General features: G+C 36.3%; 2 protein-coding genes across 5 annotated transcripts in view; one reads left to right on the forward strand and one right to left on the reverse strand.

Moving 5' to 3' along the window:
• The window catches only part of NOL4 (nucleolar protein 4), a 388,144-nt gene that overhangs the window by 249,256 nt on the left and 114,388 nt on the right, over window positions 1-24,500 (forward strand). The gene's annotated exons all lie outside the window — the stretch shown is intronic.
• On the reverse strand, window positions 6,479-6,939 carry LOC103663361 (guanine nucleotide-binding protein G(I)/G(S)/G(O) subunit gamma-10-like). Its single transcript, XM_008691048.2, has one exon. The coding sequence runs from the start codon at window positions 6,835-6,837 to the stop codon at window positions 6,631-6,633; it is 207 nt and encodes a 68-aa protein (XP_008689270.1). The 5' UTR covers window positions 6,838-6,939; the 3' UTR covers window positions 6,479-6,630.

Here is a 24,500-nt window from a genome sequence, read left to right on the forward strand (position 1 = left end):
GTAGAAATTCTAATTTATGGGCCCCACTCCAGACCTACTATATGAGGTACAGCTTTTTTTTTTTTTTTTTTCAACTTGAAGCATAATATAAAATACTAGTTTCAGGTGTACAACAGTCATTTGAAAATTGTATACATTATGAAATTCTCACCACAATATGTATAGTTATCATATTATCATACATTATAACAATATTGTTGATTATACTCCTTATGCTATACTTTGTATCCCCCTGACTTATTTATTTTATAACTGAAAGTTTGTACCTCTTTTCCCTTTTACCTATTTTGCCCATCCCTCTACCTGCCACCTTCTGACAACCACAAGTTCTTTGAATTTGGGTCGCTTGGTTTTTGTTTGTTCATTTGTTCTTTTTAGATTACATATATAAGTGAAATTGTATTTGTCCTTCTCAGTCTTATTTCACTTAGCATAATACCTTTTAGATGCATCTGTGCCATAACAAACGGCAAGATTTTATTTTTTATTATGGAGGAGTAATCTTCCATTGTACATATATAGACACACTACATCCTCTTTGTCCTTTCATCTGTTAGTGGATACTCAGGTTGCTTCCATATCTTGGTTATTATAAATAATGTGGCAATAAACATAGGGGTGCATATATCTTTTTGAATTAGTGTTTTAATTTTTTTTCAGATAAATACCCAGAAGTGAAATTACTGAATCATATGGTATTTCTACTTTTAATATTTTGAGGAACCTCTATACAGTTTTCCATAGTGGTTACACCAATTTACCTTCCCACCAACAGTACATGATGGTTCCCTTTTTACCAAACTTTATTTCCTGTCTTTTTGATACTAGCCATTCTAATAGGTGTGAGATGATATCTCATTGTAGTTTCAATTTACATTTTCCTGATGATTAGTGATGTTGAGCATCGTTTTAGGTACCTCTTGGCCATCTGTGTGTCTTCTTTGAAAAAAACGTCTATTCAGGTCCTCCACCCATTTTTAGTAGAATTGTTTGACGTTGAGTTGTATGAGTTCTTTATATACTTTGGATATTAACTCCTTATTGGAAATATCATTTACAAATATGTTCTTCCTTTCAGTAGGTTGCCTTTTTGTTTTGTTGATAGCTTCTTTCACAGTGAAAAAGCCTTTTAATTTCATATAGTCTGAATTGTTTATTTTTGCTTTTGTTTCCCTTGCCTGAGGAGACATGAAGAAAAATATTAAGACCAATGTCTAAGAGTTTACTGCCTATGTTTTCTTTTAGGAGTTTTAAGGTTTCAGGTATTACATGAAAGACCTATATGAAGAAAACTGAGACAGTGATGAAAGAATTTCAAGCTGACATAAATAAATGGAAAGGTATACCATGTTCATGGATTGGAAGAATATTGTTAAGATGCCCATATTACCCAAAGTGATCTGAAGGTTAAATGCAATCCCTATAAGATACCAATGACATTTTTCACAGAACTAGAACAAATAACCCCAAAATTGTATGGATCCACTAAAGACGATGAAATAGCCAAAGAAATCTTGAGGAAAAGAACAAAGCTGGAAGTAACACAATCCCAGATTTAAATCCATACTATGAAGCTATAGTAAACAAAACAGTACAGGCACAAAAATAGACACAAAGATAATCTAAACTGACTAGAGAGTCCAGAAATAATACATTCTTTTGTGGTAAATTAATCTATGACAAAGGAATAAAAAATAGATGATGGGATAAGACAGTTTCTTCAATATTTGGTGCTGGGAAAACTGCACCGCTACATTCAAAAAAATGAAACTTAACCATTTTCTGACACCAGATTTTTTATATCCTTGGTTAAATTTATTCCAAAGTATTTCATTTTTTGATATAATTATAAATGGGATTGTTTTGATAATTTCTCTTTCTGATACTTCATTATTAATGTATAGAAATGCAACAGATTGATGTATATTAATTTTGTATACTACAAATTTACTGAATTCAATTATTCTAATAGATGTAGCTTTAGTACTATAGCTAGGACTTCCACTACTATTTTGAATAAAAGAGCTGAGAGTGGACATCTGTGCCTTGTTTCTGATCTTAGAGGAAAAGCTTTCAGCTTTTCACCATTGAGTAGGATATTAGCTGAGAGTTTTTCATATATGGCCTTTATTATGTTGATAAATGGTTCCTCCAAATGTACTTTGCTGAGATTTTTAGCATGAATGGATGTTGAATTTTGTCACATGCATCTATTCAGCTGATCTCATGATTTTTATCCTTTATTTTTTTTAATGTATATCATGTTAATTGATTTGTAGATATTGAACCTCTATTTAATCCTGGAATAAATCTCACTTGATCATTGTGAACAATCCTTTTAATGTAATGTAGAATTCAATTTGCTAATATTTTTTGAGGATTTTTGTATCTGTGTTCATCAGGGATATTGATCTGTAACTATTTTTTTGTAATGTCTATCAGGTTTTGGTATCAGGGTAATGCTGGTTAGAAAGAATTAGTATTACTTTCTCTTGTATTTCTTTGGAATAGTTAAGAAAGGTCAGTATTATTTACTTTTTTCTCTTTCCATAGGCTTTTTTTGGGTTGTAGTTTAAAGTTTTTATTTAAATTTCAGTTAACATATAGTGTAATATTAGTTTTGGGAGTAGAATTTAATGATTTATCACTTACATAAGACACCCAGTGCTCATCACAAGTGCCCTCCTTAATACTCACCACCCATTTAAACCATACCCGTGCCTACCTCCCCTCCAGCAACCCTCAGTTTGTTCTCTATATTTAAGAAGTCTTTTATGGCTTGCTTTGCTTTCTCTTTTTCTCTTCCCCTATATTCATCTGTTTTATTTCTTAAATTCCACATAGAGTGAAATCATATGGTATTTGTCATTCTCTTTTGCTTAGTACAATATGCTCTAGCTCTATCCACGCCATTGCAAATGGCAAGATTCCATTCTTTTTGATGGCCAAGTAATATTCCCCCCCCCCCACTTTCTTTATCCATTCATCAGTTGATGGATGTCTGGGCTCTTTCCATGATTTGTCCATTGTTGATAATGCTGCTTTAAACATCAGGATGCATGTATCCCTTCAAATCAGTATTTTTGTGTCCTTTGGGTAAATACCTACAAAGGTAATTTCTGGGTCATAGGGTAGTTCTATGTTTAACTGTTGAGGAACTCCATAGTGTTTTCCAGAGTGGCTTCACCAGTTTGCATTCCCATCAACAGTGTAAGAGGGTTCCCTTTCTCTTCATCCTCACCAACATCTGTTGTTTCCTGTGTTGTTAGTTTTAGCCATTTGGACAGGTGTGAAGTGGTATCTCATTGTACATTTGATTTGTATTTCCCTAATGATGAGTGATGTCGTGTATCTTTTCATGTCTCTTAGCCATCTGGATGTCTTCTTTGGAAAAAAGTCTATTCATGTCTTCTGCCTATTTTTTAACTGGATTTTGAGTGTTGAGTTTGATAAGTTCTTTATGTATTTCAGATACTAACCCTTTATCAGATACATAATTTGCAAATAACTTCTCCCATTCTGAAGGTTGAATTTTAGTTGTGTTGTTTCATTTGCTGTGCAGAATCTTTTATCTTGATGAAATCCCAATAGTTTATTTTTACTTTTCTTTCCCTTGCATCAGGAGATGTATCTAGTAAGAAGTTGCTATGGCTGATGTTAAAGAGGTTACTGCCTGTGATCTCTAGAATTTTGATGGTTTCCTATCTCACATTTAGGTCTTTAATCCATTTTGAATTTATTTTTGTGTATGGTGTAAGATAGGGGCCCGTTTCATTCTTTTGCCTGTTCCTGCCCAGTTTTCCCAGCACCATTTGTTGAGGGGACTTTCTTTTTTTCCATTGGATATTCTTTCCTGCATTGTTGAAGATTAGTTGATCATACAGTTGTGGGTCCATTTCTGGGTTTTCTATTCTGTTTTATTGATCTGTGTGTTTATTTTTTGCCACTACCATAATGTCCTGATTAGTATAGCTTTGTAATATAACTTGAAGTCCAGAATTGTGATGCTTCCAGCTTTGCTTTTCTTTTTCAAGATTGCTTTGGATATTCAGGGTCTTTTGTTTATTGGATTGTTTGTTGTAGCTCTGTGAAAAATGCTGGTGGAATTTTGATAGGGATTGCATTAAATGTGTAGAATGCTTTTGGTAATACAGACGTTTTAACAATATGTGTTTTTTCCAGTCCATGAGCCTGAAATGTTTTTTCATTTCTTTGTGTCATCTTCAATTTATTTCATAAGCGTTCTGTAGTTTTCAGAATACTTTTACCTCTTTGGTTAGGTTTATCCCTAGGTATCTTATGGGTTTTGGTGCAATAGTAAATGGAATTGATCCCTTGATTTCTCTTTCTGATGCTTCATTTTGATGTATAGAAACACAACAGATTCTGTATATTGATTTTTGTTTCCTGCAACTTTACTGAATTTGTGTATCAATTCTAGCAATTTTTTGGTAGAGTCTTTCAGGTGTTCTACATAGTGTCATGTCATCCGCAAATAGTGAATGTTTGACTTCCTCCTTGCTGATTTGGATGCCTTTTATTTATTTTTGTTTTCTGATTGTTGAGGCTAGGACTTCCAATACTATGTTAAATAACAGTCGTGAGAGTGGGCATGCCTGTCTTGTTCCTGACCAGAGAGGAGAAGCTCTCAGTTTTTCCCCATTGAGAATTTATTAGCTATGAGTTTTTTTGTGAATGGCCTTTATGTTGTTGAGGTGGTATGTTCTCTTTATTTATTCCTACTTTGTTAAGGGTTTTTATCAAGAATGGGTGCTATATTTTATCAAATGCTTTTTCTGCATCTGTCGAGAGGATCATATGATTCTTTTCTTTTATTAATGTGGTATACTACATTGATTGATTTGTGAATATTGAATCACCCTTGCAACCCAGGAATAAATCCCACTTGATCATGGTGAATGATTCTCTTAATGTGCTGTTGGATTTCGTTTCTTAGTGTTTTGTTGGGAATTTTCACATCCATGTTTTTATGGATATTGGCCCATAGTTCTCTTTTTTAGTGATGTCTTTGTCTGGTTTTGGAATTAGGGTAATTCTGGCCTTGTAGAATGAGTTTGGAAGTTTTCCTTCCATTTCTATTTTTTGGAATAGTTTGAGAAGAATAGGTAGTAACTCTTCTTTAAATGTTTGGTAGAATTCCCCTGTGAAACCATCTGGCTGGCCCTGGACTTCTGTTTATTGGGACTCTTTTTGTTTGATGTTTTTATTTTGTTTTTAACTAAACAGAAATTTTATTTCCAAGCTCATCAAAGATTATTACAAACATGAATAAAGCATTCTTTTAAAAGTGTCCCAAATTAGAGGTGCCTGGGTGGCTCAGTCAGTTAAGCATCTGACTCTTGAGTTTGGCCGGGTCATGATCTCAGGGTCATGAGATCGAGCCCAAGTTGACTCCATGCTGAGTATGGAGCCTGCTTAAGATCCTTTTTCTCCCTCTCCCTCTGCTCCTCCCACCCCACTCTCACAAGCTCTCACTCACCCATGTAAAAAAAAAAATTTTTTTTAAGTGTCCAAAATTGAATCAAAGGGACATCATCAAAGTAAAACACTTGCAACATTAAGAATTCATTTAGATTGTAGTATTTCAACATTATTTCATTTTTAATCATTTTCCATGTTCTGAAGATCTCATTGAAACATTTTTTTTAAAGACATGAAATAGGGGTGCCTGGGTGGCTCAGTCAGGTGTCAGACTCTTGATTTCAGCTCAGGTCATGATCTCAGGGCTGTGAGAGTGAGCCCTGCATCAGGGTCCATGCTCAGCTCAGAATCTACTTAAGATTCTTTCTCTCTCCCTCTTTGCCTGCCCCTTCTTGCACTCACACTCTCCTCCTAAAATAAATAAGTAAATCTTTTTATTTTCAAAGATATGAAGTAATGTAGTTTTTGTTTTGTTTTGTTTTTTAAGTACAACCACAACTATAAAGTAGAGGAACTTAAGACAAAGACCAAATCTGCTTCATACACATGAAGGGGCAATCTAATACACAACACAACGTGAATCTTTCCAAACAAATTTTCTAAGAAATAGCTTCCATGTTTATAGTTACAAATAAAACAATCTTCTCATTTAGAAAAATGTAGACATCCTTTGATTATTAAAACCTATTAATGATTAATAAAGCCCCAGTTTTATATTTGCTTATCTTCATTTAGAAACTAAATTCATGAGAAAAGAACAAGTTTTGTTATGCTATAGAACCTTTGGAACAACAAATTACACATATTCAATTTTTTAACAAGCAAAAATGTTTTCCTTCCCAAAATGTAAACATCCAGTAAATAAAACAAATATTCCAGATATAGAAACACCAGTAATTTGCTTATGAAACAGGTGTATTTGGGGGTAAGATTTTTGTTTGTCTTAAATGAAAAAGTACTTTACCAAGAGTTGGCCATTATTATTTAAAGTCTACTCCTTCACCCAGTTGCTTTATCTAAGTAGAAACTCCTCAATTTCTATAGAATTTTGGCTATAGGAGCAGGCCACAGGAGAGGTCTAAAATAGCTAAAAGTCATTTGGTTGGAGAAAAGTGTTTTCTTGAGACTTGGAGGCAGTTATTCATCACTTTGTGCTTAAAACATTCTTTAGTCAACTTCCTACAGCCTTTAGGATAAAGCACAGAATCTGGGTTTCTGGAAGCGGTTGCTTCTAGCTGGAATACCTACCAGCAGGGCATCCCTGCAGACATTCTGCATGCAATACTCTTGAAGCTCTGCAGCTGCCTGAAAGACCTTGATCTTCTCCATGTTGGCCTCCAGCTTGAGCTGCTCCATCAGGTGCTGCATGGCATTCATGCTGGCCCCGGAAGACATGGCACCAGTGGCACTGGGCTCTAGAGTGGGGGAGCTGGGCTGCAGGAGCCATGAGGCTGTTGGAAGATTTTTTATTACTCCTTCAATTTCTTTTCTGGTTATGAGTCTGTTCAAGTTTTTTATTTCTTCCTGTTTTGGTTTTGGTGTTTTGTGTTTCTAGGAATTTATCCATTTCTTCCAGATTGCCCAATGTGTTGGCATATAATTTTTCATGATATTCTCTTATGACTTTATTTCTGTAGTTTTGGTTGTGATTTCTCCTCTTTCATCTGTGATTTTATGTATTTGCATCCTTTCTCTTATCTGGTTGATAAGTCTGTGTAGGGATTTACCGATTTTATTAATTTTTTCAAAGAACCAGCTCCTGGTTTCATTGATCTGTTCTACTGGGTTTTTCTTGTTTGTTTCTATATAACTTATTTCTGCTCTAATCTTTATTATTTCCCTTCTTATGCTGTCTTTCAGCTTCATTTGTTGTTCTTTTTCTAGCTCTTTTAGCTATAAGGTTAGGTTGTGTATTTGAGATTTTTCTTGCTTCTTGAGGTAGACCTGTATTGCTATATGCTTCTGTCTTCTAACTGCTTTTGCTGTACCCCAAAGGTTTGGGACCATTGCGTTTCCATTTTCATTTGTTTTCATGTATTTTTTATTTAATTTTTCTTTAGTTTCTTGGTTGACCTTTCATTTTTTAGTAGGATGTTCTTTAATCTTCGTGTATTTCCAAATTTTTTCTTGTGATTGACTTCGTTTCGTAGCACTGTGGTCAGAAAATATGTATGATATGATCTCAATCTTTCTGAACTTGTCAAGGCCTGATTTGTGACCTGCTTGTGATCTGTTCTGGAAAATGTTCCGGGTCCACTTGAAAAGAATGTGTATTATGCTTTAGGAGGAAATATTCTGAATATATCTGTTAAGTTCATCTGGTCCAGTGTGTCATTCAAAGCCACTGTTTCCTGATTGATTCTCTGCTTAGATGATTGTCCATTGATATAAGTGGGGTGTTAAAATCCCCTACTATTATTGTATTATTATCAGTGAGTTCCTTTATGTTTGTTATTAATTGTTTTATATATTTGGGTGCTCCCAAGTTGGGGACATAAATATTTATAATTGATAGATTTTGTTGGATAGACCCCTCTATTATGATATAGTGCCCTTTTTCATCTCTTGTTACAGTTTTTGGTTTAAAAATCTAGTTCTCCTGATATAAGCATTGCTGCTCCAACTTTCTTTTGATGTCCATTTGCATGGTATATGTTTCTTCATCCCCTCACTTTCAAGCTGCAGGTGTCTTTTGATCTAAAATGAGTCTCTTGGAGGCAGCATATAGATGGATCTTGTTTTTCACTTTTTGTTTTGTTTTTTTTTAAATCCATTCTGATACCCTATGTCTTTTGATTGGATCATTTAGTCCATTTACATTCAGAGTAATTATTGATAGATAATGTATTTAGTGCCATTTTTTTTTTTTTACTTGTTTTGTGATTGTTTTTGGTGATTTTCTCTGTTCCTTTCTAGTCTTTATTGCTTTTGGCCTTTCTTTTCCACTCCAAGTGTCTCCTTTAATATTTCTTGCAGGGCTAGTTTGGTGGTCATGGAATCCTTTAGTTTGTATTTGTCTAGGAAACTAATCTTTGTCTTTCTATTTTGAATGATAGCCTTACTTAGTATGCAGACTTGCTGCATATTTTCCCCATTCAGCATGTTGTCAGTATATCATGCCACTCTCTTCTGGCCTGCAAAATTTCTGTGGGAAGATCTGCTGCTAATCTCATTTGTCTTCCCTTGTAAGTTAGGGACTTCTTTTGTCTTGCAGCTTTTAGGACTTTTTCTTTATCTCTGTGCCTTGCAGATTTAACTATCTTATGTCTTTGTGTTGGCCTGCTTTGTTGATTTTGATGGGAGTTCTCTGTACCTCCTGGATTTGGAAGTCTGTTTCCTTCCCCAGATTAGGAAAGTTTTCAGCTATAATTTCCTCAAACCTTTCACCCCTTTTACCCGCTCTTCTTCTTCTGGGACTCCTATGATATGAATGTTATTATGCTTTATGGAGTCACTTATTTCCCTAAGTCCGCATTCATATTCCAAGATTTTTCTTTCCCTCTTTTATGTACCCTCATTTTTCCCCCATAATTTTATCTTCTGTATCACTTATTCATTCCTCTTCTTCCATCCTTGTCAATTTTGAATCTCAGTTGTTGGATTTTTCATTTCAGTCTGGTCAGTTTTTAGCTCTTTTATCTCTGTGGTAAGGGACTCCCTCGTGTTTTCTATGCTTTTCTCAAGCCCAGCTAGTATCCTTTTGATTGTTGCTTTAAATTCTGGATTAGGCATATTACTTATATATGTTTTGATTAGATCCCCGGCTGTGACCTTTTCATGTTTTTTTTTCTTTTGGGATGAATTCCTCCATCTTGGCATTTCGTCTAGGTCTCTGTCTTCTTCTCTGTGTTAGAAAAGCCTGTTAGGTTTGCTCCTTCTAAAAGTAATGGTTGTATGAAGAAGCAGTCACATATTGTCCAGGATCTGACACTTCAGGAAGAGGGCAAGGGAAGGAAATGGCACCAGCCAGGTCCTTCGTTCCTGGAGAGTGGAGTTCACACTTGCCACTGTCAAGAAAGCCTTTCCAGAAGAGTGAACAATTTTCCCTCTGGTGTCCCAGACATCCTTCATATCACATATCACATATACATTCTTACTCTCTCCCCTTCCTACATTCTATACATATGATGTCATATTTTACTTACTGCCTTCACACTGTCTGCCCAGGTTGCTTGCCTGCCTGGAGTAGTGCAGTGCACTTTGGTCTCTATCCCAGCCAGGCCTGCTGAGTTTTAAAACTCCAAACTTTAAGGACCTGGTGTGGTAAGACCTATCCTGGTCTTCTGGAGGACAGTCTTACCACATCAGGACTGATGGAAGTTTGACCCAGAAGTGCACTCATGATCATGGGTTTTGCAGCAAAGCTCAGTAAAGAGCCAGTGTCCAGGTTAACCACCCTCAGCAGGTGTCTCTGCACCTATGCTGAGAGGTGGGGGTGGGAAATGGCACCTGCCAGGTCCTTTTTCCCTGGAGAGACAATGCCATCTCTTTCAGATGCTCTCCACGAAGGCGGAACCATCTCTCCCTATGTGTCTTAGGTGATCCTCAGATCACTGTAGTCCTCTCAGGGCTCTATACCAGCCCTTCTCTGGACCTCTAAAACTACAGTCTTTGACCCCTGCTGGTTGCAAAAACTCATGAAAGTCAGCCTCTCTCATTTTCCAGTGTTTTTCTTGTGTAATTCTGTGTGTGCTCTTATTTCTCCCCCCCCCCCCCCCCAACCAGGGCTCTCTCTCCTCTACAGTACCTGTGATTGATCCATTTATCCCCCAAACCATGTCTCTGCATCTCCCACCTTCCATGATGTGGTCTCTTCCCCTCCTCTTGTTGAGCAGTTTGTTCTGTCAGTCCTCAGATCGATTTCTTGGGTATTCTGAATGATTTTATATTTATCTAGCTGTGTTCGAGGGATGAGGCAAACCTAGGGTCCTCCTACTACACCATCTTAGCTCCTCCCACCTGAGGAAGGTCATTATTAACTCTTCCTTAAATGTTTGGTAGAATTCACCTGTAAAGCCATCTTGGCCTGGACTTGTTTGTTAGGAGTTTCCTATTACTAGTAACAAAAGTGAATCTCTAATCAGTCTGTTTAGACTTTCTATTTCCTTCTGGTCCAGTCTAGGAAGATTGACTGCTTTTAGGAATTTATCTATTTCTTCTACATTTTATAATTTGTTGACATATACTTTTTTGAAGTAGTTTATGTAATCCTTTGTATTTCTGTGGTGTTGGTTGTAACTTCTCTTTCAGTTGTGATTTTGAGTCTTTTCTTAATAAGTGTGGTCAAAGGTTTGTGCATTTTATCTTTCCAAAGAACCGTTGGTAATTTATATTATTTTAGTCTCTATTTCATTTAATTCTGCTTCATTCTCTTATTTTTTTCCTTCTCCTAACTTTGGGTTTTTTCCTTTTTCCTTTAGGTGTAAGGTTGAATTCTTAAAGATTTCTTTTGTTTCTTGAGATGGGCCATAAGAAACAAAACTTCTTAGGACTGTTTTTGCTGCATCCCAAAGATTTTGTTGTGTTATGTTTTCATTTGTTTTTGTCTCAAGATATTTTTTTTTATATTTATTCTTTGATTTCTCCATTGACATATTGGTTATTTAGTAACATGCTGTTTAGCCTCCATATATTTTTGTTTTTTCCATCTTTTTTTTTCTTGTGATTGATTTCTAGTTTAATGCCATTTGGGCAAAAAAGATGCTTGATTTGATTTCAGTCTTTTAAAAGTTATTAATAATTGGTTTGTGGACTAACATGATCTATCCCGGAGAATGTTTCATGTGTAGTTGAGACGAATGTATGTTCTGTTCATTTTGGATAGAATGTTCTGTAATCTATTAAGTCCATCTGGTCTAATGTGTCATTCAAAATAACTGTTGCCTTACTGATTTTCTGTTTGGATGATCTATCCATTGATGTAAGTGGGGTGTTAAAGTCCCTACCACTATTGTATTATGTGAGTTTCTCCCTTTATATCTCTAGTTGGTGTTCCTACATGGGTGCACAGATACTTAAAAGGTTATGTTCTCCTTTTAGATTGATCCCTGTATAATTATGTAATACCCTTCTTTTCCTCTTACGGCAATCTTGTTTTAAAGTCTGTTTTGTTTAACATAAGTATTGCTACCCTACCTCTTTTTTTGGGGGGGGGGGTCTATTCAGTCACCCTGTGTTGATCGAAACATTTAGTCCACTTACATTTAAAGTAATTGTTGATAGGTATGTACTTATTGTCATTTTCTTAGTTGTTTTCTGGTTGTTTTTGTAATTCTCTGTTCCTTTCATCTTCTCTTGCTTTCTTATCTTGTGATTTGATAACTCTCCTTAGTCTTATGCTTGAATTGCTTTATCTTTATTTTTTTTGTGTATCTATTATAGGTTTTGGTTTGTGGTTACCATTAGGTTCATATATAATAACATGTTGTTAGCAGTAGGTTCATATATAACAATATATGTATATAGCAGTCTATATTATGTTGATGGTTATTTAAGTTCAAATACATTCTAAATACACTACAGTCTTACTCTCTCCCCTTCTTACATTCTATATATATGATGTCATATTTTACGTATTTTTATTTTGTGTATCCCTTAACTAATTTTTGTAGATATAATTGATTTTACTACTTTTGTCTTTTAACCTTTATACTAGCTTTATAAGTGATTAATCTACTACCTTTACTATATATTTGCTTTTACCAGTGAAGTATTTTCTTTTCATATGTATATATGAAAAAATATATAATATATATTATATACTTAAAAAATATATACATATATATTTAACTTGTACTTATGGCCTTTTCCACTGAAAGAAGTCTCTTTAATCTTTCTTTTAAGTCTTGGTTAGTGGTGATGAGCTGCTTTAATGATTTTTTTTTTTTTTTGGTCTGGGGGTCTGGGAATCTTCTCTCTCTCTCTTTCTCTCTCTCTCAATTCTTAATGATAACTGCTATTTAGAGTATTCTTGATTTTATTTTTTGTGTGGTGGTGGTGGTGGTGGTGGTGGTGGTGGTGGTGGTGGTGGTGGCGGCGTTCCTTTAGCACTTTGAGGAGTTTATCCCGCCATTCCTGTCTGGCCTGTAAAGTTTCTGCTGAAAAATCAGCAGTAACAGTCTTATAAGGTTTCTCTTGTTATGTAACTATTTGCTTTTCTCTTACTGCTTTTAAGATTCTCTATTTCTAGTTTTTGACATTTTAATTATTATGTGTCTTGGTGTGGACATCTTTGTGTTCATCTTTTTTGGGGCTGTGTGTGCTTACAGAACCAGGACATCTGTTGCCTTTCCCAGATTAGGGATGTTTTCAGCTATTATTTCTTCATGTAGGTTTTCTGCTCCTTTCTCTCTTCTCCTTCTGCAACACCTATAATGTGAATATTAGTATGCCTTGTATGCCTGATATTGTCCCAGAGGCCCCTTAACCTGTCCGTCTGTCTTTCTTTCTTTCTTTCTTTCTTTCTTTCTTTCTTTCTTTCTTTCTTCTCTTTCTTTTTCTTTCTTCTCTTTCTTTCTTTCTTTCTTTCTTTCTTTCTTTCTTTCTTTCTTTCTTTCTTTCTTTCTTTCTTTCTTTTCCTTCCTTCCTTCCTTCCTTCCTTCCCTCCTTCCTTCCTTCCTTCCTTCGCTGTTCAGTTTGAGTGATTTCCACTACCCTGTCTTCCACATTGCTGATTATTCCTCTGCTGTTGACTTCCTCTAGTGTATTTTTCATTTCCTTTGTTGTAATCTTCAGCTCTTATTGGTTCTTTTTTATATTTTCTATCTTTTTGCCGATGTTTTCACCTAGTTCATCTATTTTTAAGTCTGGTGAACATCCTTATGACCATTACTTTAAACCGATTGTAAGTCAGACTGCTTATCTCCATTTCAGTTAGTGATTTTTTTCTAAGGTTTTGTCATAGTTTTGTTTGGAACATGTATTCTGTCTCCTGATTTTGTCTTTCTGTGTTTGTTTTTATGTATTAAGTAGGTCATCTATATCTATATTTCCTGTTCTTGAAAGTAGTGGACTTATGTAGAAGCTATCCTATGGGACCCATAATGCAATCGCATCTGGTCGCCAGAACCAGGTGCTCCAGGGGTGTCCTTTATGTGGGCTGTGTGCACCCCCCTGTTATGGCTATGCTGATGAGCAGGGCTCACTCCCAGTGTGGCTTGTTGCAATGACCACCTGTAACTACTGTGAGCACACTGCTGGGCAGGGCTGGCCCCAGTGTAGCTGGCTGAGAAGCCCAGCTGTAGCTGATGTGGGCATGCCGGTAGGTGGAGTTAGCCCCTAGTGAAGCTTGGTAAGAAACCAAGCCACAGCCGTTGTGGGTGTGCTGATGGTCAGGCCTGCCTGCCCTCTCACCTCCATCTCTGGGTCAGGAATTACTTCGGAGGTGCTTCAGTCCTGGCCAGGATTACCTGCTGGGTGTGGAATGACAGTATTGACTTTGGAGGACTCCAGTCCCCATTGAGGCTGCCTGCCAGGTGTGGTGGGGCAGGAGCTGCTTTGGAGGGGTACTTCCCAGCTGGGCATGTTGGGTGGGGTGGGTTCACAGATCACAGGGTGAGCGGTACTAGCCAAATAGATGGAGAGTGTCAAAACTACCTTCCACTAGCATCTGCCGGTTAGGCTAAAAGACGCAAGAAAAATGGTATCTGCCAATTCTTCCACTCCTGGAGAAAGTTCCTAAAATTTCCTATCTTTCTAACACACGCCTAAAGTTAGTCAACAAATCTTCATGTACAATCCAGGCACTTTTCAAACTGCTGCCACTGTGCTGTGTCTAGGAATGAGTGAGATAGCATGTTGACCCTTTGCAAGCACAGTAGCAGAGTCTTAGTTTCTTATAGTCCTCCAGTTCTCCTGGAGTTAAGCACTCCTGATTTTAAAAGCTTCCAGAGTTAAGCTCCACTGATTTTCAAAGCCAGACTTTATGGGGGTTTGTTATCCTGGTGCAGATCCCCAGTGCTAGCGATGGCGAATATAGGGATTAATTCCCTTACTCCTCCAGGGGGACTGCTTGTCTGTGATATTCCTCCTTGCTAAGCTGTCCTCAGGTAATACTAGTGCATGCCAATTGAGAGAACCACTGTGCTAGCCAACGTACGTCTTGAAGAACAGGCTTGAAAAACTGGTATTATTTTGAAGTGCCAAAAAAACAGCTTTATTTTTAAAATTATTAAGTGAGAGATTACCTTTCAGAGGTTATGATGAAAAGTAATGATACTGAAATAACTAAACTTTCATGAGAATTTTCAAAGTAATTTTTAAATTTGGTTCATTATTGGACAATGTCAAGATGAAATGTCAACTGTGATTTATTTATCCAAAAATGGTTTAAGATTAATCTCAATCGTTGGAAAGCATTTACACAATGGTCAATCAGTAAACCAAATAACAAATACCAATCTATGGTTATATAAATGGATAATTGCAGATTTGCATGCAGTTGAAAGTAATAATACAGAGATATCTTGTGAAATATGACATTTCAACTACTGTGTGGAGAAATCTTTTTGACAAAACAAGTGAGAAATTACAAATACCTAATTTGAAATATACGAAGACTATATCATTTTGTTGTCTTTATATTTAATAAATGAAAGAAAACACAGATAAAATATTAATGGAATATGAAAAACAAGAAAAGAGAAGGGACATCAATAGATGTTCTGAGACTGAGAAGTAACTGAATTGTAATAAAAATTTTCAGATCTTACTAAAGGCAGTAGTTAGGAGTAAGAAAAATACAATTAATGGTAAGGAATGAATTATATTAACACATTGGGAGAGGATTTACATTTCATATTGAATTTGACAGAATATACCAATATTAAGAAAATATAATCTCATAAAATGCCACTTAAATGAAGACAGTCACTTCATAGGAAAACTTGAAATGCCCTGAAAATTCATGGGTTAGACATGAAAAGAACTTGATTAAGGGCTTCCTCAACAGAAAACAATGTAACAATTTGCATGATATTAGCAATAATTAATTTGAAAAGCAAAGCAAAGTTTCTGAACTATCAACAGTAAAAGACACACTTCCATCAAACAGGCTAAAGACTGAATCACTTTTCTATTCTCAATGGATGATAATACAAAATAATTGTCATAAGAAGAAGCAATCAAAGAGCATGCAACCAAGAAATGTGAAAAGAAAACAGTATTATAGTAATGTGCCAGGGAGTTACTTAATTTTTAAAATATTATTTTTCTGTATTTTGTGATGATTATAGCATATATAAGCTTTTTAGAACCTCCTAATTTGTGATTTTTCTTTTATTAAATCTCTTTTGTATCTAACTTTTCAAGTAAGCGAGCCCTATCTCCAAATCGTATAACTTTAAGGCCTCAGAAAACTTGGATCAGATCTATGCTATGAGCCTAGAATGCTGCTGTAAGCATGGATTAATGATTCTTTAAATGATGAATAAATTATTGTTATATAAAATAACTGAAATGGAGGAAACTCACCAAACTAATCATAAATCTCATAAATTTTAAAATTTATTTTGGAAGTTTAATATGTATTGAAAAATAGAGAAAATAATATACAGAGCTACAAATAACTATCAGCCGAATTCAACAGTGATTAAGACTTTCCACGCTTTTTTACATTTTTCCTTTTTACAGTAGTATTTTAAAGCAAATCCCAGATATCCACATCCTTTCATCTCTTACACCTTAATTTGTGTGTCTAACAAATGTGGATAGTTTCTTACATAAATATTTACTTAACCAAATGTTAGGTCTTACATCTAGCAAAATTAATAAGAATTCATTGTTATCATGGAATACCCCCATTTATAGTCAAATATTCCCAAATTTTTTTCAAAATTGACATTTTGTATTGAGTTTATTTGAACCATGGTACAAGCAAGGTCAACAAATCTAATTTTATTACAGGCACAACCTCAGACACGTTGTGGGTTCAGTTCTAGAAAACCACAAAGTGAACATCACAATAAAGTGAACATCACAATAAAACTAGTGAAATGAATGTTTTCGTTTCCCAGTGTATATAAAAGTTTTGTTTGCAGTATACCATAGTCTCTTAAGTGTGCAATAGCATTAAAAAACAGTGTGTATATTTTAATGAAAGAACACTTCATTGCTAAAAGATGCTAACCATCATCTGAGCTTTTAGTGAGTCATAATTTTTTTGCTGGTAAAGGGTCTTGCCTTGATGTTGGTGGCTGCTGACTGATCAGGGTGGCAGATGCTGAAGGTTGGGGTGGATGTGGCAATTTCTTAAAATAAGACAACAGTAAAGTTTGCAAATTGATGGACTCTTCCTTTCACAAACAATGTATCTCATATGCAGTGCTGTTTGATAGCATTTGACCCACAGAACTTTCAAAATGAGATTTCATCCTCAAACCCAGCAGTGCTTTATCAACTGGGTTTTTGTAATAATCTAAATCCTTTGTTGTCATGTCAACAGTCTTCACAGCGTCTTCACCAGGAGTGGATTCCATCTCAAGAAACTACTTTCTTTGCTCATCTATGAGAAGCAACTCCTTGTCCATTCAAGTTTTATCATGAGATTATAGCAATTCAGCCACATCCTCAGGCTCCACTTCTAATTCTAGTTCTCTTGTTATTTCTACCATGTCTGCAGTTACTTCCTCCACTGAACTCTGGAACCCCTCAAAGTCCTTTATGAGGCCTGGAATCAACTTTTTTTTTTTTTTTAAGATTTTATTTATTTATTTGACAGAGAGAGCCAGCGAGAGAGGGAACACAAGCAGGGGGAGTGGGAGAGGAAGAAGCAGGCTCCTAGTGGAGGAGCCTGATGTGGGGCTCGATCCCAGAGCACCAGGATCACGCCCTGAACCGAAGGCAGACGCTTAATGACTGCGCCACCGAGGCGCCCCAACTTTTTTTCTTTTTGTAGAATTTATTTATTTGGGAGAGAGAGAGACAGCGAGCATGCAAGCGGGGTGGGGGGTGGGCAGAGGAAGAGGGAACCTCAAGCAGACTCTTCCCAGAGCATGGAGCCCAATGTGGGCTTGATCTCCCGACCCTGAGATCATGATCTGAGCTGAAATTGAGAGTTGGATGCTTGACTGACTCATCCACCCAGTCCCTGGAATCAACTTCTTATAAACTCTTGTTAATGTTGATATTTTAACCTTTTTCTTATGAATCACAAATGTTCTAAATGGCATCTAGAATAGTGAATCCTTTCCAAAAGGTTTTCAATTTACTTTGCTCAGATCCATCAGAAGAATTGCTACATATGGAAATTATAACTTTATGAAATGTATTTCTTAAATAAGACTTGAAATTCAAAATGACTCCTTGATCTATGGGCTCCAGGATGGATGTTGTGTTAGCAAGCATAAAACCATTGATCTCATTGTACATGGAGTGACTAGGTGCATTGTCAATGAACAGTAATATTTTGAAAGGAATCTTTTGTTTTTTTCTGAGCAGTAGGTCTCAACATTGGGCTTAAAATCTTCAGTCAACCATGTTGTAAATAATTGTGCTGTCATGAAGGTTTTGTTTTTCCATTTATAAAGCAAAGGTAGAATGGATTTGGCATAATTTTTAAGGACCCTAGGATTTTCCTAATGGTCAATGAGCGTTAGCTTCAACTTAAAGTCACCAGCTGCATTAACTTGTAACAAGAGAGTCAGCCTGTCCTTTGCAGTTTTGAAGCCAGGCATTGACTTCTCTCTAGCTATGAAAATCCTAGGTAGCTTCTTCTTCCAATATAGGGCTGTTACTTCTTATATTGAAAATGTGTTATTTAGTGGCGCCACCTTTATTATCTGAGCTCGACCATCTGGATAATTTGCTGCGGCTTCTGCATCAGCACTTGCTGCTTCAGCTTGCACTGTTAGGGAGATGGCTTCTTTCCTTAAACCGCATGAACCATGTTCTGCTAGCTTCAATGCCATTGGAAGTTTTCATGTGTCTAAATAAATTTTATTTAGAGTTAAGGGGTCTTGCTCTGGATTAGGCTTTGGCTTAAGAGAATGTTGTGGCTGGTTTGATCATCTCTACAGACCACTGAAACTATCTCCATATCAGCAATATGCTTGTTTCACTCTCTTATTATTCGTATGTTCACTGGAATAGCACTTTTAATTTCCTTCAGGAACTTTTCCTTTGCATTCACAATTTGGTGGCACAAGAGACCTTGCTTTTGGCCTGTCTCTACTTTTGATATGCTTTCCTCACTAAGCTTAATCATTTCTAGCTTTCAGTTTGAAGTGAGAGACATGTGACTCTTTCACTTGCAATTTAGAGGCCATTATAAGATTATTAATTGACCTGATTTCAATTTTGTTATCATAGGCAATAGGAAGGGCTGAGGAGAGGGACAGTGATGGGGGAACTGACGGTGAGTGGAGCAGTCAGAACACAAACACTTTCTCAAGTTCACTATCTTTTATGGGCATGGTTTACTATTACAATTACAATAGTAACATCAGAGATCACTGATCACAAGTCACCATAACAATTATAATAATGAAGGAAAAGGTTGAAATAGTGTAAGCATTACCGAGTGTGTCACAGAGACACAAAGTGAGCTTAATGCTGTTGGAAAAATGGTGCTGCTAGATTTGCTTGACACAGGGTTGACACAAACCTTCAATTTGAACCCCCCCCCCAAAAAAAACCAACCCCACAATATCTGTAAAATTCCATAAAACAAGGTATGCCTGTACATCTCTTAAATCTCTCCTAATGTGTCACTTATTTTTCTGGTGTCACTTACTGCAGACCCAAAGTCAGTGGTCCTATATGATGTCTCATATTTTGGGTTTGTCTCTTTGCTTTTTCTGGTGTCATTTAGCTTGTTACTCTATCTGCCTTATTTCTTATAAAGTAGAAGTTAGCTCTGGGCTAGTGTTTTTCAAACTTGAGAGAGCATTAGAATACCTGGAGGGCATGTGAAAACATGGTTGCTGAGTCTAGCTCCAAAGTGTCTGATTCAGGTGGTCTTGGATGGGGGCCAATAATTTGTATTTATAATAAGTTCCCAGGAGATGCAGTTACTGCTGATATAACAGGCACTCTTGAAAACCATTGCTTCTAGACTGCTGATATTTTTAATGATTCTAAGATTGCCCAATATATTCAGTAATGAATAATATATTTTTAAAAGCTGGCTGAATTCAGTAAGTTACAAATTACCAAATCAACATACAAAAATCTAATGTGCTTCAACTCTACTTCAATTAAAAAATTATTTCTATACACTAATAACAACTATCAGAAAGGGAAGTTAATAAAACTATCTCATTAAAAATTACATTTCAAAAGAATCAAATACCTAGGAGAAAGCTTAACCAATGAGGTGAAAGATCTATGCACTGAAAAGTATAAGACATTGGTGAAAGAAATTTAAACTGACACAAACAAATGGAAAGATATTCCATGCTGATTGATTGGAAGAAATAATATTACCACCCAAAGTAATCTAGAGATTCAGTGTAGTCTTATCAAATAATTTATCTAGACACATGAAAATTCCAATGACATTTTTCACAGAAGTAGGACAAATAATCCTAAAATTTGTATGGAACTGCAAAAGACCCCAAGTAGCCAATGCTATCTTGACAAAGAAAAAGCTGGAGATATCACGCTCCCCGATTTCAGTATGTATTACGAAACTATAGTAATTAAAACTATATAGTATTGGCATAAAAACAGACACCTAGATCAGTGGAACAGAAGAGAGGGACCAGAAGCATATGTGGTCAATTAATTTATGACAAAGCCAAGAACAGACCATGGGGAAAGACAGTGTCTTCAATAAACAATGTTGGGAAAATTGTACAGCTGCGTGCAAAAGGATAAAACCACTACTTAACACCATGTACCTAAACAAACTTAAAATGGATTAAAGACTTGAATATAAGACCTGAAACCATGAAACTCTGAAAGAAAATACAGGCGGTAATTTCCTTGATGTCTGTGTTGGTGATGATTTTTGGATTTGACATGAAGATCAAAAGCAACAAAAGCAAAAGTAAACAAATGGGACTATATTAAACAAAAAGCTTTTGCGCAGTGAAGGAAACCAACAAACAGGAGAACATACTTGCAAATGGTATATCCAATAAGAGGTTAAGATCCAAAATATATAAGAACTCCTACAACTTAACACAAAAAACCAACCAATCCAATTTAAAAATGGGCAAGGGATCTGAATAGACATATTTCCAAAGAAGACATACATATGGCCAATAGACACCTGAAAAGATGCTCAGTATCACTAATTGTCAGGGAAATGCAAATCAAAACTACAATAGGTATCACCTCACACCTGTTGGAATAGCTATTATCAAAAAGAGAAGGTATAACAAGTGTTGGCTAGGATGTGGAAAAAAGGGAACACTTGTGCACTATCAGTGGGAATATAAATTGGTGTAGCCATTATGGAAAACAGTACGGATGTTCCTCAAAAAATTAAAAATAGGGGCGCCTGGGTGTTTAGTTGGTTGAGTCTGCCTTCAGCTCAGGTCATGATCCCAGGGTTGAGCCCCACATCGGGCTCCCTGCTCAGCGGGGAGTTTGTTTCTCCCTCTTCCTCTGTTGTTTCCCCTGCTTGTGTGCGCTCTCTCTCTCTCTCTCTCTCTCTCTCTCTCTCTCGGTGTCAAATAAATAAAATCATTAAAAAAAATAGAAGTTTCATTATGGGGGCACCTGGGTGGCTCAGTTGGTTAAGTGCTGACTCTTGGTTTTGGCTCAGGTCATGGTCTCTGGGTCCTGAAATTGAGCCTCATGTCAGGCTCCCTGCTCGGCACAGAGTCTGCTTGGGATTCTTTCCCTCTTTCTCTCCCTCCCCTTCTGCTCCCCCCCCCCCCCCCCCCCCCCGCATGCTTTCTCTTGCTCTCGCATTCTCTCTTTCTTTCTCTTGAATAAATAAATACATACATAAATCTTTAAAAAGTAAAATGAAATCAGAAGAGTTTCATATGATCCACTAATTCTACTTCTGGGTATTTGTCTAAAGAAAATGAAAATACTAACTGGGAAGGTATACTTATTCCCATTTTCATTGAATTATTACTTATAATACTCAAGACATGGAAGCAACCTAAGTGTCCATCAACGGAGGAGTGAAGCAAGAAAATGTATTTTATATATGCAATAGATTATTATTCAGCTATAAGAAGAAGGAACTTTTGCCATTTGTGACAACACGGATGGACCTTGACGACATTCTGCTAAGAGAGTCAGAGAAAGGCAAATATCAAATGCTCTCACTTGTATGTGGAATCTTGAAAAACAAAACAAGACACCAACCAAAAGAGATATAGAAAACAAGTTGGTGTTGCCAGAGTTGGATGGTGGTCGGTGCATAGGGAATAGATGAAAGGAGTCAAAAGGTACAAACTTTGAGTTATAGAGTAAGTCACGGAGATGTAATGTACAGCATGGTGACTATAGTTAATAATATTGTGTTGCTTATTTGAAGTTGTTAAAGTAAATCTTAAAAGTTCTCATCACAAACAATTTTAAATTATATATGGTAGCAGAGGTTAACTAGAATTATTTGGATCATTTTGCAATATATCCCAATATCAAATCATTATTATATACCCAAAACTAATATAATGTTGTTTGTAAATTATAACTCAATTAAAAAAGAACTGGCAAGATAAATTTTTAAATTGCAATTTAAAAATTAATTCAAATTATCTTCTGTACAACTCTAACGTGTAAGTAATCACTTAGAAAACATTTATTGCCTTATTCCCTCTATGTGCTTGACATTGTGCAAGGTTTTAAGGATGGAAAAGGCATGGTCTCTGAGTAACCCCAACGTCATATAATTCTTAGGCTGTGTGGAAGGTGGACGTGTAAGCTACTTCATGATCAGTGCTGTGACAGGGCTGCATATAGACTATTATGAAAACATAGATGCCTGCCACTAAATTCATGAGATTCTTCCCTTATTTAAGGCATGATAAAGAAATGAAAGTTTTGTCTTTATTTCCTTTGTCTGTATGTATCACAAATTGCCCCTCTAGCCTCAGCTGTGTCTCCTATCAAACACTATGGCCTTGCTCTCTGAGCCATTCTATGCTCTGACCACAGAGTAAGCAAACAGATTAAGCTTCTCTTTTTTTGGGGGGGGAGGAGGGGAGGGAGGTTTCCTAGGTCCAGAGCTAGCAGTTCTATTAGGGTGGTAAAAATGTGAGAAAATAGAAGTGCAAATGTATTTTTTAAGAGGTCTTTGCTAAGGAGAGCCACAGGTTATCTCAAGAGGAAAAAATGGAATATATAATTAAGGCAAAAATATACTTTTGGCTCCATGAACTCACACCTCTGTTATGAGGATAGGCAAGTTTGCATCTTCCATAGGGCCTAAGTGGTGATTCCTTAAATTTTGGGGTTTTTTTAAGATTTGATTTGGGGGCACCTGGGTAGCTCAGTCAGTTAAGCATCTGCCTTCAGCTCAGGTCATGATCTTGTGGTCCTGGGATGGAGCTTCACATCAGGCTCCCTGCTTGGTGGGGAGCTTGCTTCTCCCTCTCCCTCTGCCTCTCCCCCTGCTTGTTCTCTCTCTTCTCTCTCTCTGTCAAATAAATAAAACCTTTAAAAATTTTTTTAAATTGGATTTTTTTCAATTTATACCTGGAATATGAAAATAATTGCTCCTGAAATGAAGGCTTCTTAGAGAATGGTCATCCAAGGTTCTTAATACATTGAGGTAGGTTTATGGTGTCGAAACTGCCATATTTTATGTGGGTTGTTAAAAGGCTGTAGTAATTTTTATGGCTTGATTCTATATTATCATACCCATATTCCCCATTTTTAAAAAAGAACTTTATTTTTTAGAGCAGTTTTAAGTTCAAAACAAAATTGAAAAGAAGATGCAGCGATTTCCATACACCCCTCCCCTGTGCATGTAATAGCCTCCCTCATTATCAACACCACTTACCAGAGTGGTACGTTTGTTATAATTGACGAACCTACATTGACAAACTGTAAATACCCAAAGTCCATTGTTTATATTAGGAGTCATGGTGTTGTACATTCTATGGGTTTGTACAAATATACAGTGACATGTATCTACCATTATAGTATCATATAGAGTATTCTCAGAGCCCTAGAAATCCTCTGTGCTCCACCTATTCATCCCCCAGCCCCCACAACTCCTGGCGACCAATGATCTTTTAACTGTTCAGAGTTCTGCTTTTCCCAGAATGTTTTATAGCTCAAATCCTACGATATGTAATCTTTTCAGATTGGCTTCTTTCACTTAGTAACAAGTGTTGGGTATTCCTTCATGTCTCGATTAGCTCATATCTTTTTAGTATTAAATAATATTCCATTCTCTGGAGGTACCACAGTTTATGCATCCATTCACCTATTGAAACACATCTTGATTGCTTTCGTTTTAGGAATTCGGAATAAAGCTGTTATAAACATCCCTGCGCAGTTTTTCGTGTGGACATAAGTTTTTAACTCTTTGGGTAAATACCAAGGAGCAAAATTGTTCATATGATAAGAGTATGTTTAGTTTTGTAAGTAAAAACCAAGTCGTCTTCCAAAGTGATTGTATCATTTTGCATTACCATCAGCAGTGAATGAGTTCTGGTTGCTCCACATCCTCGCCAGCATTCGATGTTGTTGTCCAGATTTGGCCATTCTAATAGGGTATAGTGGTATCTCTTAATTGCTTTAATTTGCATTTCCCTGATGACATATGTGGAGCTTCTTTTGATAGGTCTATTTGCCATCTGTTTATCTCCCTTGGTGAGGTATCTCTTAAAGTTTGGGGCCCATATTTTAATCAGGTTGTTTACTTTCTTGTCATTTAGTTTTTAGTGTTTGTGTATTTTGGCTAACGGTCCTTTACCAGGTGTGCCTTTTGTAAATATTTTCTACAGATCTGTGGGTTGGCTTTATTCCCTCATTTTTTAAGACCAAATAGTTTGTAGAAAATGGGACATTGCAACAGTCTTAAGTGCTATTTCTGTAGAGCATTTCTTTGTTGCTCTGAGAGAAGAAGTAGAGGTCATGTGTTGATTCCTATCTCAGTCTAGCTTGAAAGAAAATGCAAATTAACATGAGAAGTAGAGAGCAAT

The sequence above is a fragment of the Ursus maritimus genome, unplaced genomic scaffold, assembly GCF_017311325.1.
Source record: "Ursus maritimus isolate PB19 unplaced genomic scaffold, ASM1731132v1 scaffold_18, whole genome shotgun sequence".
Classification (NCBI taxonomy): domain Eukaryota; kingdom Metazoa; phylum Chordata; class Mammalia; order Carnivora; family Ursidae; genus Ursus; species Ursus maritimus.